Source organism: Polyodon spathula, chromosome 3, assembly GCF_017654505.1.
Source record: "Polyodon spathula isolate WHYD16114869_AA chromosome 3, ASM1765450v1, whole genome shotgun sequence".
NCBI lineage: Eukaryota > Metazoa > Chordata > Actinopteri > Acipenseriformes > Polyodontidae > Polyodon > Polyodon spathula.
In genome coordinates this window covers 934,469-950,022 of record NC_054536.1, presented here as the reverse complement: position 1 = coordinate 950,022, position 15,554 = coordinate 934,469, and the positions used below count along the sequence as shown (strand labels likewise).

General features: G+C 45.1%; 1 protein-coding gene across 1 annotated transcript in view; it reads right to left on the bottom strand.

Annotated features, from left to right (window-relative positions):
• LOC121309896 (serine/threonine-protein kinase OSR1-like) overlaps positions 1-15,225 on the bottom strand; it is an 80,882-nt gene extending 65,657 nt beyond the window's left edge. Inside the window, exons 1-2 of the mRNA XM_041243072.1 lie at positions 14,995-15,225; positions 4,954-5,066 (exon numbers count right to left, since the gene is read on the bottom strand). Coding sequence (XP_041099006.1) covers positions 4,954-5,066; positions 14,995-15,064 — 183 coding nt within the window. The 5' untranslated portion in view covers positions 15,065-15,225. The remainder of the gene's footprint in view (positions 1-4,953; positions 5,067-14,994) is intronic.
• Between the last annotated feature and the right edge of the window lie 329 nt (positions 15,226-15,554).

Sequence of the window (15,554 nt, the reverse complement as noted above, 5' to 3'; positions counted from 1 at the left end):
TTCTGTTTGATAGAGGTGTAACAGGCAGTGCTGTGTGATACACTGTCATTGTGGATTCTGTTTGATAGAGGTGTAGCAGGCAGTGCTGTGTGATACACTGTCATTGTGGATTCTGTTTGATAGAGGTGTAACAGGCAGTGCTGTGTGATACACTGTCATTGTGGATTCTGTTTGATAGAGGTGTAACAGGCAGTGCTGTGTGATACACTGTCATTGTGGATTCTGTTTGATAGAGGTGTAACAGACAGTGCTGTTGATACATAGAGGTGTAGGCAGTGCTGTGGCAGTGCTGTGTGATACAGTGCTGTCATTGTGGATTCTGTTTGATAGAGGTGTAACAGTGCTGTGTGCACTGTCATTGATTCTGTTTGATAGAGGTGTAACAGGCAGTGCTGTGTGATACACTGTCATTGTGGATTCTGTTTGATAGAGGTGTAACAGGCAGTGCTGTGTGATACACTGTCATTGTGGATTCTGTTTGATAGAGGTGTAACAGGCAGTGCTGTGTGATACACTGTCATTGTGGATTCTGTTTGATAGAGGTGTAAGGCAGTGCTGTGTGATACACCACAAATGCAGTGAGATGAGAGATGAGCTCCGGCTCTTTCCCATTGTGGTTTAGACGCTCGTTTGCAGTGCGTGGGGTCTCTGGTTCGCACCCAGTCTCCCCCCTGATACACTGGTAATTCAGGATACCAGTTTATTTTACTAAGAGATAATTTTATTTCTATTTGATACGAATTACAATTAAGGATTATCTGAATATTCAGTCAAATTTTGCAAGAACATTTCGAACATGAAAAACCCATGTTTGTCCCAGCAGTAATGATGACTATCATTCCTTATGATCAGAGCAGGTACTGTATGAAAGCTAGTCACTTTCAACTCCCCCTCTACCACCAAAACACAATACACATCCTCAATACGCAGTTTCAAGTATTCTTTGCATTTATTCCTATTGAAGGAGTTCCCAGTAAGATCCTATTACACACAAACATAGCCGTTGTCCCTGCTATCCTGCAAAACCATAAGGAATGGAGGCTCGCTTTCTCCAAAATGAGCTCCATCATGAAACTGTGAGGCACATCCAATGGCTGAGTAAATGAAGCAGTGGGTTATTTAGACTTTACATTATAGCTATTAATAGCAGGAGTCGACTCAACTGTGACACACTACAGTATGACTTCATTGAAAAACCGCACACTCTGGGAAATGAAGGCACAGTTTGTTATAGATTTATGATCCTTGAAAGCTACCTAAAAAAACAAAAAACAAACATGCAACATGTTTAGTGTCCTTGGATCACAGCGCAACACTCTTGAAGCCTGCTCTTGGAATGGCTGTGAAAGGTGTGGGTGCTGCTGTAATGTAATACAGGACACTCCTTTGCTTTCTAGAGAGAGTGGGTCCTGCTCTATCTCATGTTAAGTTCCAACTGGGTCACATTCTGCTGTAACATTCCACTCTATTGCTGCGCCCCACTCTTCCGCTTCCATTCCAGGCATTCCATCCCGGTTAAAGGGGAAGTTTCATAAACTTTGACAACATAGAAGGCCCACAGTATGTAGAGAATGAATTGGCATTTTCATCAGCTAGAACATCAGTTACTTTTTGTCCACCCCTAATAGTCTGGTTCACAAAAGCGTAGTTTCAATAACTCTGTGAAGCGGGGTCAGCAATGAGGAAACGGTGGTCTGCAGTGTATTCACAGTATGGGGAGTAGAAACCAAAAGCATAGCAGGGCTTGTTTTACAACTCACAAAGTCAGCAAATATTATTTTGACATTCATGGACTTTGTATATTGTTTGGGCTGCACACACTGTATTGTGCATGGTGCTGCTCATACCTGTAGCCAGTGTAAATAGTTCAGGATGCATCGTCATCATTAAGGTGTGCATTTATTTTTATTACAATCACACAACACTGACACAGTAAAAGACTTGTTCTTGGAGCAACACATTTGTTTTAAGCCATTTGGATTCTGCTTTGAAACATGAGGCTTTGCAACATGTCATCGATATCTGACATGCGTGCGCTCAGGATCGTTCCACTCAGCCCACTCAGTGCTGCTCTGAATACAGTTACCTTTCCAACACCTCTACACCCACAAGGAATCATCCACCGCCGCACTGTTTTCATTGTGCCATGTATTACAGTTTATATTACTGGTTTTACTACTGTTTACTAGTGGAAACAAGGTCAGGTGCTTTTTCACAGCCAAGTTCACAAGGTTTATTCTTTTTTTTTTTTTTTTTTTTAAGCTCACACAGAGTTCCTTTGACTTAGTGAAGCAAGGTTCCACTTCGCTGAACACTCTCCTGAGCTGCTGTGGTCAGCTGTGAAACAGGAAAGACTAGATTCCTTTACCACTACAGCCCACATCAAATCAAACATGACGTCACGCACACAGGCACACGGCTTCATACTGTAGACAGCCAGAGATCTAGAAGAGGAGGAAAGAGAGGATTTGATCCTATAGCACACATTTGAAAGAAAGGTACAGATTCTCCTGAATGAGCCAGTGTGGTCTGTATACTACACAACACAACACTGGTCTGTACACTTAGGAACACTGGTCTGTATGCCGTACAGCACAACACTGGTCTGTATGCCGTACAGCACAACACTGGTCTGTATGCCGTACAGCACAACACTGGTCTGTATGCCGTACAGCACAACACTGGTCTGTATGCCGTACTGGTCTGTATGCCGTACAGCACAACCCTGGTCTGTATGCCGTACAGCACCTGGTCTGTATGCCGTACAGCACAACACTGGTCTGTATGTTAGATTTTCACACAACAACACTGGTCTGTATGCCGTACAGCACAACACTGGTCTGTATGCTGTGCACAGGTTAGAGGAAACACAAAACAAAGTGCTGTCGAAAGCACGGGGCGTGCACAGGTTACAGCACAACACTGGTCTGTACAGTAGGTTAAATGATAAAATCGGATTGTAAAAAGAAAGCTTTTAGAAAAGGTAATGCTAGCCTGTAATAAAGTTTTGGTGTGTTAGATTTTCACTTGTTGGCATAAAATAAATGAATACGCTGTAGAGAGATGTCATCTTATGCAGTCTGTTCACAAACAGTTCTCTGAACACATGAAACACAAAACAAATCGAACTCCTGCACATTTTAAACCACAAAACAAAAGACTGTCACAAACTACCCAAACGAAAACGGGGCGAGCTCCTGCACAGGTTATCAAACACAAAACAAAGTGCTGTCGAAAGCACGGGGCGAGCTCCTGCACAGGTTAGAGGAAACACAAAACAAAGTGCTGTCGAAAGCACGGGGCGAGCTCCTGCACAGGTTAGAGGAAACACAAAACAAAGTGCTGTCGAAAGCACGGGGCGAGCTCCTGCACAGGTTAGAGGAAACACAAAACAAAGTGCTGTCGAAAGCACGGGGCGAGCTCCTGCACAGGTTAGAGGAAACACAAAACAAAGTGCTGTCGAAAGCACGGGGCGAGCTCCTGCACAGGTTAGAGGAAACACAAAACAAAGTGCTGTCGAAAGCACGGGGCGAGCTCCTGCACAGGTTAGAGGAAACACAAAACAAAGTGCTGTCGAAAGCACGGGGCGAGCTCGGTGCACAGGTTAGAGGAAACACAAAACAAAGTGCTGTCGAAAGCACGGGGCGAGCTCCTGCACAGGTTAGAGGAAACACAAAACAAAGTGCTGTCGAAAGCACGGGGCGAGCTCCTGCACAGGTTAGAGGAAACACAAAACAAAGTGCTGTCGAAAGCACGGGGCGAGCTCCTGCACAGGTTAGAGGAAACACAAAACAAAGTGCTGTCGAAAGCACGGGGCGAGCTCCTGCACAGGTTAGAGGAAACACAAAACAAAGTGCTGTCGAAAGCACGGGGCGAGCTCCTGCACAGGTTAGAGGAAACACAAAACAAAGTGCTGTCGAAAGCACGGGGCGAGCTCCTGCACAGGTTAGAGGAAACACAAAACAAAGTGCTGTCGAAAGCACGGGGCGAGCTCCTGCACAGGTTAGATGCACTTTTGACTAATCCTTAACAGTGATTTCTCAGACACCATTTCAAATTCAAAAATGAAACTATCGGGCACCACATGTAAATGAGCTTTGATTCAGAAAAGCACAGTGACCTCTGCAGTGCCTAATATTACAGCAAACAAACCCGTTGTACCTGAAGCACTGCTGTCACAGTAACATTCACTGACAATCACTCTGTTTGCACATGTTGAGACCTGCCTGCCTGACCAAGTTCCCATGTAGGGCAGTTGCTGAAAGTCCCAAATACCAGTTACATGTATCCACTTTCTTAATGCAGTCCGATTCACATTTAATCGACAAATCATCCAGCAGAAACTGGCACCTTCGAAGGCAAACTCGCAGACTGGGTGGGCTGTGGATCCAGCTTCTTTCTATCAACTGTCTTCGAGTTCCTGGACTTCACACCACGTACCATTCAGAGCTTGATCATCCTGGGGGACCGACAGCCCCACTATCTACAGCTCAGCACAAAGGTGCCCTAAACCTGAGCCACTGTCGTTCAGAACGAACACAGACTCAGAGACACAGCAGTAGCTGAAGAGGCTCTTTTACAACAGTTAAAATGGCAGCACTGCACCAAAACATAATGCATTTCAAGTGTAACAGGGCAGAGTGCGTGGCACAACCGGGAGACCCTGCGCACCGCAAGCGAGTGTCTTAACCACAATGCAAAAGAGGGGCAGGACAGGGGACAGGACAGAAACCGTAACAGCATTTATCACACAACACTGCCATTACAGAAGAGAGCTTTTATGCCATAATTTCTACACCCAGGTCTAAACTTTTTTACACACAAGTATCCCTATTAATGGCTTTCAAGTTAGGATTGAGCTGCTGTTTTGTCGATGTAACAGTAAAGTGCTTTTAGCCAGTCTGTTCCTCTCAAGAAGCCACCTGTGCTTTACTAAAGAATGCAGTACATTACCAGGAGCTCGTCCATGCTGGTCTGGCATTTCTCCAGGTTGATGCGTTTGATCGCTACTTTCTCCTTCCTGGGAGCACAGAAGGCTGCCTGCACCACTGCCGTCGCTCCGCTCCCTGAAACAAAAACACAGACTTCAGAACGACTGCTCGAAAACACGCAAACAGCTGTCACATGGTAAGAGTTTCAAAGAACCCTAGCACAGCACATAAAAAACCAAAACAGAGCTTTCTGAAGCTCGAAAACGGCAGACGTCTGTTTAGAAAGATAAAAAAACAGTTCTCTCTTTTCTCAGGTGTTACTTTTCTGTTTCGGCCTACAATCTTTCTTTTTTTCACTGCACTTTTTTCTGAAAAAATATCCTCTCAAAGAAATGAGGGGTATGGCAGGGGAGCACGTTACCTGTGCCACTCTGGTGATGAGGGGTATGGCAGGGGAGCACGTTACCTGTGCCACTCTGGTGATGAGGGGTATGGCAGGGGAGCACGTTACCTGTGCCACTCTGGTGATGAGGGGTATGGCAGGGGAGCACGTTACCTGTGCCACTCTGGTGATGAGGGGTATGGCTGGGGAGCACGTTACCTGTGCCACTCTGGTGATGAGGGGTATGGCAGGGGAGCACGTTACCTGTGCCACTCTGGTGATGAGGGGTATGGCAGGGGAGCACGTTACCTGTGCCACTCTGGTGATGATGAGGGGAGCACGTACTCTGGTGATGAGGGGTACGGGCACGTTACCTGTGCCACTCTGGTGATGAGGGGTACGGCAGGGGAGCACGTTACCTGTGCCACTCTGGTGATGAGGGGTACGGCAGGGGAGCACGTTACCTGTGCCACTCGGCAGGGGAGCACGTTACCTGTGCCACTCTGGTGATGAGGGGTACGGCAGGGGAGCACGTTACCTGTGCCACTCTGGTGATGAGGGGTACGGCAGGGGAGCACGTTACCTGTGCCACTCTGGTGATGAGGGGTACGGCAGGGGAGCACACGTTGCCACCTGTGTTACCCACTCTGGTGATGAGGGGTACGGCAGGGGAGCATGTTAACTGTGAAAATGTTAAATTTCAAAATCTAAACGTGAAATACTGTACTACTATTATGGCTTCTGGTAGACCTTTTTTTTACAATATCATTGTGTAGTTTCTTTGATTACATGATGTTAAATAAAATATCTAAATTCTGTTCATACAGCTGATGCAAAAATTTTGGCCATAGCTGTCCATTATTAGATCCCAGACTTTGTTGTCTTTCCAGTTTGTTGACCCTGCACACCCTAAAGTAATTTGGGCTGCAGGCACACTGCATGCTCTTGTCACTCATTTAGCTCAGCAGGCACGCGCCTGCTCTTGCAGCTGCACAATACACGTAGCAGCAGGTCCCCTGTACAGTACTGTACAAAGCACTTCACTCTGAAAGACTCACAAACAAACAAACCCAATTCACGATCTCATATCATTTTATGCTGACACATAAACCTCACCTCAGACACACTTCTCTCAGCAAACCACCCATATGTGCTCCTTCCTACTTGGAACTGACTGAAACAGAATCAAATATCTATTCAAATCCTGCCAATGTTACTTAGCTTCCTGTGACCCCTGAAAAAAAACCACAGGGTGCCCATTGTTGTTCATTCTTCCTGACTGACACACTGCAAGACCTCTTAGTTGTAATGAAGATGGTCTTCCATCCTAGCGATAGAGTAGGCAGCATGGCGGCCTGCAGATAAGAGCAGCGTACCATTACCACTGCACCCACAATAAGGGGCAGGGCCTCTTCACAGACAGCTAGAACAGCATGGCCTGGATTTCATCATGACTATGTTGGAATCTGCAGCTAAGTCAGCTCTTCAGAATGGCTCAGTCTTCACTTTAAACTCTCTGCAGGTACTGGAATAAGGGAAGAAGCGGCTCAGACATGTAAAAACAAGTCGGGTTTGGTTTCTATTTCCCACGCCTTTTAAAATAAAGAAATTAAATAGTTACTAAGCATGAATTCATTTCCTTTGGTCCACAATGTATATGCTTCCCTGAATGATTTCTGCTCAGGATTTGAATGGGCTGTATTCTGCTTCTCTGAATGATTTCTGCTCAGGATTTGAATGCCCTGTACACTGCTTCTCTTAATGATTTCTGCTCAGGATTTGAATGCCCTGTACACTGCTTCTCTTAATGATTTCTGCTCAGGATTTGAATGCCCTGTACACTGCTTCCCTGAATGATTTCTGCTCAGGATTTGAATGCCCTGTACACTGCTTCCCTGAATGATTTCTGCTCAGGATTTGAATGCCCTGTACACTGCTTCTCTTAATGATTTCTGCTCAGGATTTGAATGCCCTGTACACTGCTTCTCTTAATGATTTCTGCTCAGGATTTGAATGCCCTGTACACTGCTTCCCTGAATGATTTCTGCTCAGGATTTGAATGCCCTGTACACTGCTTCCCTGAATGATTTCTGCTCAGGATTTGAATGCCCTGTACACTGCTTCCCTGAATGATTTCTGCTCAGGATTTGAATGCCCTGTACACTGCTTCCCTGAATGATTTCTGCTCAGGATTTGAATGCCCTGTACACTGCTTCTCTTAATGATTTCTGCTCAGGATTTGAATGCCCTGTACACTGCTTCTCTTTATGATTTCTGCTCAGGATTTGAATGCCCTGTACACTGCTTCTCTTAATGATTTCTGCTCAGGATTTGAATGCCCTGTACACTGCTTCCCTGAATGATTTCTGCTCAGGATTTGAATGCCCTGTACACTGCTTCCCTGAATGATTTCTGCTCAGGATTTGAATGCCCTGTACACTGCTTCCCTGAATGATTTCTGCTCAGGATTTGAATGCCCTGTACACTGCTTCCCTGAATGATTTCTGCTCAGGATTTGAATGCCCTGTACACTGCTTCCCTGAATGATTTCTGCTCAGGATTTGAATGCCCTGTGCGCTGCTTCTCTTAATGATTTCTGCTCAGGATTTGAATGCCCTGTCACAAGACTGCTTCCCTTAATGATTTCTGCTCAGGATTTGAATGCCCTGTACACTGCTTCCAATAATGATTTCTGCTCAGGATTTGAATGCCCTGTACATGAGGAAAAAGAAATCTGCTGCTGTCGCTTCCCTGAATGATTTCTGCTCAGGATTTGAATGCCCTGTACACTGCTTCCCTGCAATGATTTCTGCTCAGGATTTGAATATCCCTGTACACTGCTTCTCTGTGCAATGATTTCTGCTCAGGATTTGAATGCCCTGTACACTGCTTCCACTCAATGATTTCTGCTCAGGATTTGAATGCCCTGTACACTGCTTCTCAAATGTTGAATGATTTCTGATTTCTGCTCAGGATTTGAATGCCCTGTACACTGCTTCCCTGAATGATTTCTGCTCAGGATTTGAATGCCCTGTACACTGCTTCCCTGAATGATTTCTGCTCAGGATTTGAATGCCCTGTACACTGCTTCCCTGAATGATTTCTGCTCAGGATTTGAATGCCCTGTACACTGCTTCTCTTAATGATTTCTGCTCAGGATTTGAATGCCCTGTACACTGCTTCTCTTAATGATTTCTGCTCAGGATTTGAATGCCCTGTACACTGCTTCCCTGAATGATTTCTGCTCAGGATTTGAATGCCCTGTGCGCTGCTTCTCTTAATGATTTCTGCTCAGGACTAGTTTAATACTCCCTCCCTCTCTTGGATACTGTATTAAACATAGTCTCCTGTATTTTTACAATAAATTTGTTGATTGACAACAAGACTACTGCACAGTAAATAAAGCAGTTAATAGAGCAGTGCTCATTCCAACAGCTTGCACAACAAAGCAAAAGTACAGAAGCAATGTGGTGTTCCAATACGTTTTCACAAGACTGCAAGCCCTTTTCATCAAGGCGTAATACACAGATTTACCAGGTGGACTGGCCGACGTGGTTCACAATAACTGCGTCTCGACCTGCTCGCTACCAGCCCTTTACGAGCTGAAACTAGGAGAGGTCCACATGAGGAAAAAGAAACCTGCTGCTGTCTATATAAACTTCCCACAGTGCAGAGGAGGCGGATCATACTACTGTATACATGAATATCCATTACCACGGCTTCTCTGTGCATATCGCTCTTTCAGGGAGCGAAGAATGTGTGGAATGCAACGCAATCAATGCTTCCACTCATCTCCCTGCAGCCATCCATGTGGCTGTAGTACTACAAACAGGGCACACAGAGCTCTACAGCAGCTCTAGGGAAATAATACGGTCAAATGTGTTACAGTGTTGCTATTCTGCTGAGGCCTATCCATCAGTGCATCTGGAATTTAAAGACCCTTAGTTCAACTGTGTACTACTGAAAACAGCTTGACTCACACGTCATTAATACTGCACAGTAAATAAAGCAGTGAATAGAGCAGTGCTCATTCCAACAGCTTGAGTCACACGTCATTAATACTGCACAGTAAATAAAGCAGTGAATAGAGCAGTGCTCATTCCAACAGCTTGACTCACACGTCATTAATACCGCACAGTAAATAAAGCAGTCAATAGAGCAGTGCTCATTCCAACAGCTTGACTCACACGTCATTAATACTGCACAGTAAATAAAGCAGTGAATAGAGCAGTGCTCATTCCAACAGCTTGACTCACACGTCATTAATACTGCACAGTAAATAAAGCAGTGAATAGAGCAGTGCTCATTCCAACAGCTTGACTCACACGTCATTAATACTGCACAGTAAATAAAGCAGTGAATAGAGCAGTGCTCATTCCAACAGCTTGAGTCACACGTCATTAATACTGCACAGTAAATAAAGCAGTTAATAGAGCAGTGCTCATTCCAACAGCTTGAGTCACACGTCATTAATACTGCACAGTAAATAAAGCAGTTAATAGAGCAGTGCTCATTCCAACAGCTTGAGTCACACGTCATTAATACTGCACAGTAAATAAAGCAGTGAATAGAGCAGTGCTCATTCCAACAGCTTGACTCACACGTCATTAATACTGCACAGTAAATAAAGCAGTCAATAGAGCAGTGCTCATTCCAACAGCTTGACTCACACGTCATTAATACTGCACAGTAAATAAAGCAGTCAATAGAGCAGTGCTCATTCCAACAGCTTGACTCACACGTCATTAATACTGCACAGTAAATAAAGCAGTGAATAGAGCAGTGCTCATTCCAACAGCTTGAGGGATTAACGTGTGTGGAGTTCAAGTGTTAAAAACAGCGCTGTGATGAAGATAAAGATCTCGCTGTAGCCTGTGCAACTGTCCCTCTCAAACGTCACAAAAAATGAATTTCTGTGACCTCCATACCTTCCAGAGCTTACAGTTTTGCTGAGGATTTCCTGAGCTTTCACAGGACAAATCTTCTAAACTTCAGCATGTTCCAGTCATAGTACTGTTTTATGATGAGGCACGAGTGTAACCACTCTTACTGCAGAGTCATGATAGGAGGCTGTGTGGTCCGGTGACTGGAACACAGACGACTTAAAGGAATCATGATTGGAGGCTGTGTGGTCCGGTGACTGGAACACAGACGACTTAGAGGAATCATGATAGGAGACTGTGTGGTCCGGTGACTGGAACACAGACGACTTAGAGGAATCATGATAGGAGGCTGTGCTCAGCCACTGACTCACTGTTTGTGACCCTGAGCAACTCACTTAACCTCCTTGTGCTTTTGGATGGGACGTTGCTGTAAGTGACTTTGCAGCTGATGCATAGTTCACACACCCTAGTCTCTGTAAGTCGCCTTGGATAAAGGCGTCTGCTAAAAGAAAACAAATATTAAAAAGAGTTGACATAGCTCATCCTAACCAATATCTTAAGAGCAGCACAGAAACCACGACCACAGGACAGTTAAGTGGAGTTAGACTCAAGGCAGTACAGCAGACCCTCGATAACCCGAACTGACCATGTTATCATGATGAAAGCAGCTTAGAAACATTATATTTAAAAAAATATATAAAACAAACAGACCAGACAAGGCATTTTTAGTATGGTACCTAGCACTCTGTTTACAGCACACGGTACCCCTATTTCCATCCCATTTTTCTTAATTTTCTTTTTGTTCTCTACTTGGGTATGCAGGATTTGACATCGACTGTATGTCTCAATCACGGTCCTAGAGGGCTATTCCACTCCAGGTTTAACAGGGTCCGGATGGAGGTTTCATTGGTTCAATTAAACATTTTAGAACAGGGTTGGAACAAAGACCAGGAGTGGAAGCACTGACTTTGTCCACCCTGCTTTAGCAATACGAGGCAGGAATCTGGAAGGGAGGTATACCCAGTCCTAGGGCTGTGCTGACAGAGTAGTACAGTATCTGTCAGCAGGTATTAAATCAATGAAAACACACCTATTTAATAATGTGTAGGTTTTAACACAAGAATTGCTGCCCTTCCCTCACCTTTACAACTGAGTACCAATCAATGGCAATGAACTTTTTCACTGAGTGTTTTAAAAGCCAAGCGGAAGCCAATTTTCCTCTCATCCGGAGCCCATGAACTGACAATGAATGTGACCAGTCATTAACTCAAGCTACCGCTATGGAAACTGGGATATGTAGTTCTTTGTCCAGTTTAATCAGGGATAACACCTTGCCTAAGACTACAATCCCACAGTTCACTGCAGAGATGATGATGCATTTTAAGGAGACTAAGAAAAGTGGAAATAAAACTAATATCAAAAGGATAAAAGAAAGGCAAGACAAATGGAAGCGCTTTGTTCTGTGTGGAGTAATTAACACATTGCATTTAATTAATATCAAACAACTTCAAATTTCTTAAAAGTTAATTACTCTGACAATGCTAGCTTCAGCAGAGGCCTACCCAGTACTGTGTGCCTCAGTGCAGCCCTACCCAGTACTGTGTGCCTCAGTGCACAGTACTGTGTGCCTCAGTGCAGCCCTACCCTGTACTGTGTGCCTCAGTGCAGCCCTACCCAGTACTGTGTGCCTCAGTGCAGCCCTACCCAGTACTGTGTACCTCAGTGCAGCCCTACCCAGTACTGTGTGTCTCAGTGCAGCCCTACCCAGTACTGTGTGTCTCAGTGCAGCCCTACCCAGTACTGTGTACCTCAGTGCAGCCCTACCCAGTACCGAGTGTCTCAGTGCAGCCCTACCCAGTACTGTATGATTTTTTTTAAGCAGGTTGGAACCGTGCTGGTAAGGAGGACACAGCCCAGTATAAAGTGTGGCAGGAGGCAGGGTGATGTCATGACAAGGGTTTCTTCATGACGTGATGTCATGGAATGCAGAAGGGGAGACATGCATTCTAAAAATCCTGAGCAGTCTAGAATATCCCATACTGCATAATCCTGGTAAAATGTACTCATGTTCAGCTTTCACTAGACACGTACTGTAAAGTGATGAACAAGAGGGAGCCACACAGTGTACATTGCCTCAAGGTTTGGGTGTTGCTGCTTGTATAAATACTGTTACTTTCAGAATGGTAGCAATCTCTGCACAGTTACACTACCAGTGCTGGTCTGCAGCTACCTGAGTAATGAACACAGCTCATGCAGGTGAGACATTTAGCAATCTCTGCACAGATACATTACCAGTGCTGGTCTGCAGCTACCTGAGTAATGAACACAGCTCATTCAGGGGAGACATTTAGCAATCTCTGCACAGGTACATTACCAGTGCTGGTCTGCAGCTACCCGAGTAATGAACACAGCTCATGCAGGTGAGACATTTAGCAATCTCTGCACAGTTAACAATGACATGACATATAACTGTGCTTGTGGATCACTCCATCAGATAAACTCCACAGAGAGTCCTGGCTGGCTAATAATTCAAACCATGTACTTTGCAATACTGGCGAGGTTGCACAGTCTTTTGTTTCGGGTTGTATTGTGAACCAGGACAGTATCTCAACAAAACAGCTCCTGTGTGATGCGTGTCATGCAGCTCCTAATCATAACATGAAACAAAAAGGGCCATTCAGACGTCAGGAGACAGTCTAAGCAGCAGCTAAACCAACAGGCTGCAGTAACTACTGTATCTACAGAAACACACAGCAACAAACATACCCAAATCTATAGCAGTACTTCAGAAAACAAAACTAAACAAATAAACAATCGCAACAGTAATCTGTCAGCTCACAAACAGATCGTTCCTTCAGAGATTCCAAAGCAACTCTTATCAGCGATGCATCAAAATGGTGTGGGGTCTACTTCCTTAATGTCCTGTAGGATGTGCAGCTGCAGCACAAGCTGCAAACCAACACTCAGAGCACGTGGTGCTGTTTTATCTAACGCAGGCTTTTAAGAACAACCTAACTACGTACAGGACCGTCTAACATTGTGAAGAAATATATTGCTGTGCAGAAAAAATACCTAACTTCAACGTGTTTCATTTTTTAGAAAGAAGCTAAAGTTAAGCCGAGGCACAGGCCCAGGGCTCCGGAATTGCGAGAGGCAGCGCCCCGCCCACTGTTGTGTGCAGTACAGAGGAGGCAGCCGTGCTTGCGCGGAGTGCTGTGATGTGCCTGGACTCAAAACACACACACGACAACCTTGACACTGAAACTGTGATGTGCCTGGACTCAAAACACACACACGACAACCTTGACACTGAAACTGTGATGTGCCTGGACTCAAAACACACACACGACAACCTTGACACTGAAACTGTGATGTGTGCCTGGACTCAAAACACACACACGACAACCTTGACACTGAAACTGTGATGTGCCTGGACTCAAAACACACACACGACAACCTTGACACTGAAACTGTGATGTGTGCCTGGACTCAAAACACACACACGACAACCTTGACACTGAAACTGTGATGTGTGCCTGGACTCAAAACACACACACGACAACCTTGACACTGAAACTGTGATGTGTGCCTGGACTCAAAACACACACACGACAACCTTGACACTGAAACTGTGATGTGTGCCTGGACTCAAAACACACACACGACAACCTTGACACTGAAACTGTGATGTGTGCCTGGACTCAAAACACACACACGACAACCTTGACACTGAGACTGTGATGTGTGCCTGGACTCAAAACACACACACGACAACCTTGACACTGAAACTGTGATGTGTGCCTGGACTCAAAACACACACACGACAACCTTGACACTGAAACTGTGATGTGTGCCTGGACTCAAAACACACACACGACAACCTTGACACTGAAACTGTGATGTGCCTGGACTCAAAACACACACACGACAACCTTGACACTGAAACTGTGATGTGCCTGGACTCAAAACACACACACGACAACCTTGACACTGAAACTGTGATGTGCCTGGACTCAAAACACACACACGACAACCTTGACACTGAAACTGTGATGTGTGCCTGGACTCAAAACACACACACGACAACCTTGACACTGAAACTGTGATGTGTGCCTGGACTCAAAACACACACACGACAACCTTGACACTGAAACTGTGATGTGCCTGGACTCAAAACACACACACGACAACCTTGACACTGAAACTGTGATGTGCCTGGACTCAAAACACACACACGACAACCTTGACACTGAACCAGAAACTGGGGGCATGTACAGTAACTGCACAGCAAAAGAAACGAATCAGTTACATTAAAAACATTTAACAACAGCACCTGTCCGGCTATTCTCATCCATTCTCATCTCAGCATTACTATCCGAGCCTGAAGTTATGCCAGGGCAAGCTCATATATATTCTACAGTTTAGTTCCAGCTGCACTAGCGTGCTGTACTGTCTGCACCGTGCACGGGCAGCGCTGGGTTTAAATAAATGCCTTGCCTTTACATTCAAACACGTCATGTTATTTAATCAAGACGTTCACTCGTTAGAAAGCCCGTGAATGTCACCTTTCAAAATAAACACGGCGAGGACACATTTCTGTGCCTCTCTGTCCAGAACGAGCTCCGTGTATGTAACACACACTCACTCACACACACACACACTCACTCACTCACTCACTCACTCTCACACACTCACCTCACTCACTCACTCACGGCTCACACTCAACACACACTCACACACTCTCACACACACACACACACACACACACACACACAGTGAGGTGCACAGTCACACTCACCTATCACCTCCACTAGCTCGTAGTCATCCTTGTTGATGGACCAAGGCAGCGCGCTCACGTCCTCCGTCATTACTGCCGCTCAGATTGAAAGCGCTTCTGTATAAATGGTATAAATGTTAACCCTGAAGCCGTGATGTTTTGTTTCCCTGGAAAGTAAAACCCTATTCCCCTCGGCCGAGTAGAAGCAGCACTTCCCCTTTCACAGAGCCAACCACCAGCTATCATTCCCAAACTTTGCCACTAGCTGGAGACTCCCCGCCCACCTCTGGGTGGCATCACCGGGAAGTGGAGGCCAAGACCGGCCATGTTGAGTGTGGCATTCTCGAGGCCAGCTTCCTAGAAAAAAAATAATAATAATTAAGTGCTGCTGTATATCAAGGCTAGCTTTTTCAAAGTTTTGTTTAGTTTTTTTTGTTTGTTTGTTTTTTTATAGATTCCATAATGTATTTATTTATATAACAATGGTTTAATGTGCTTGCCAACGGTAATTTCAGATGTTGAATCTGCGATGAACGCGTAAAGGCTGAGCTATGGTCTCTATAGAGGGTTATTGTCCTATT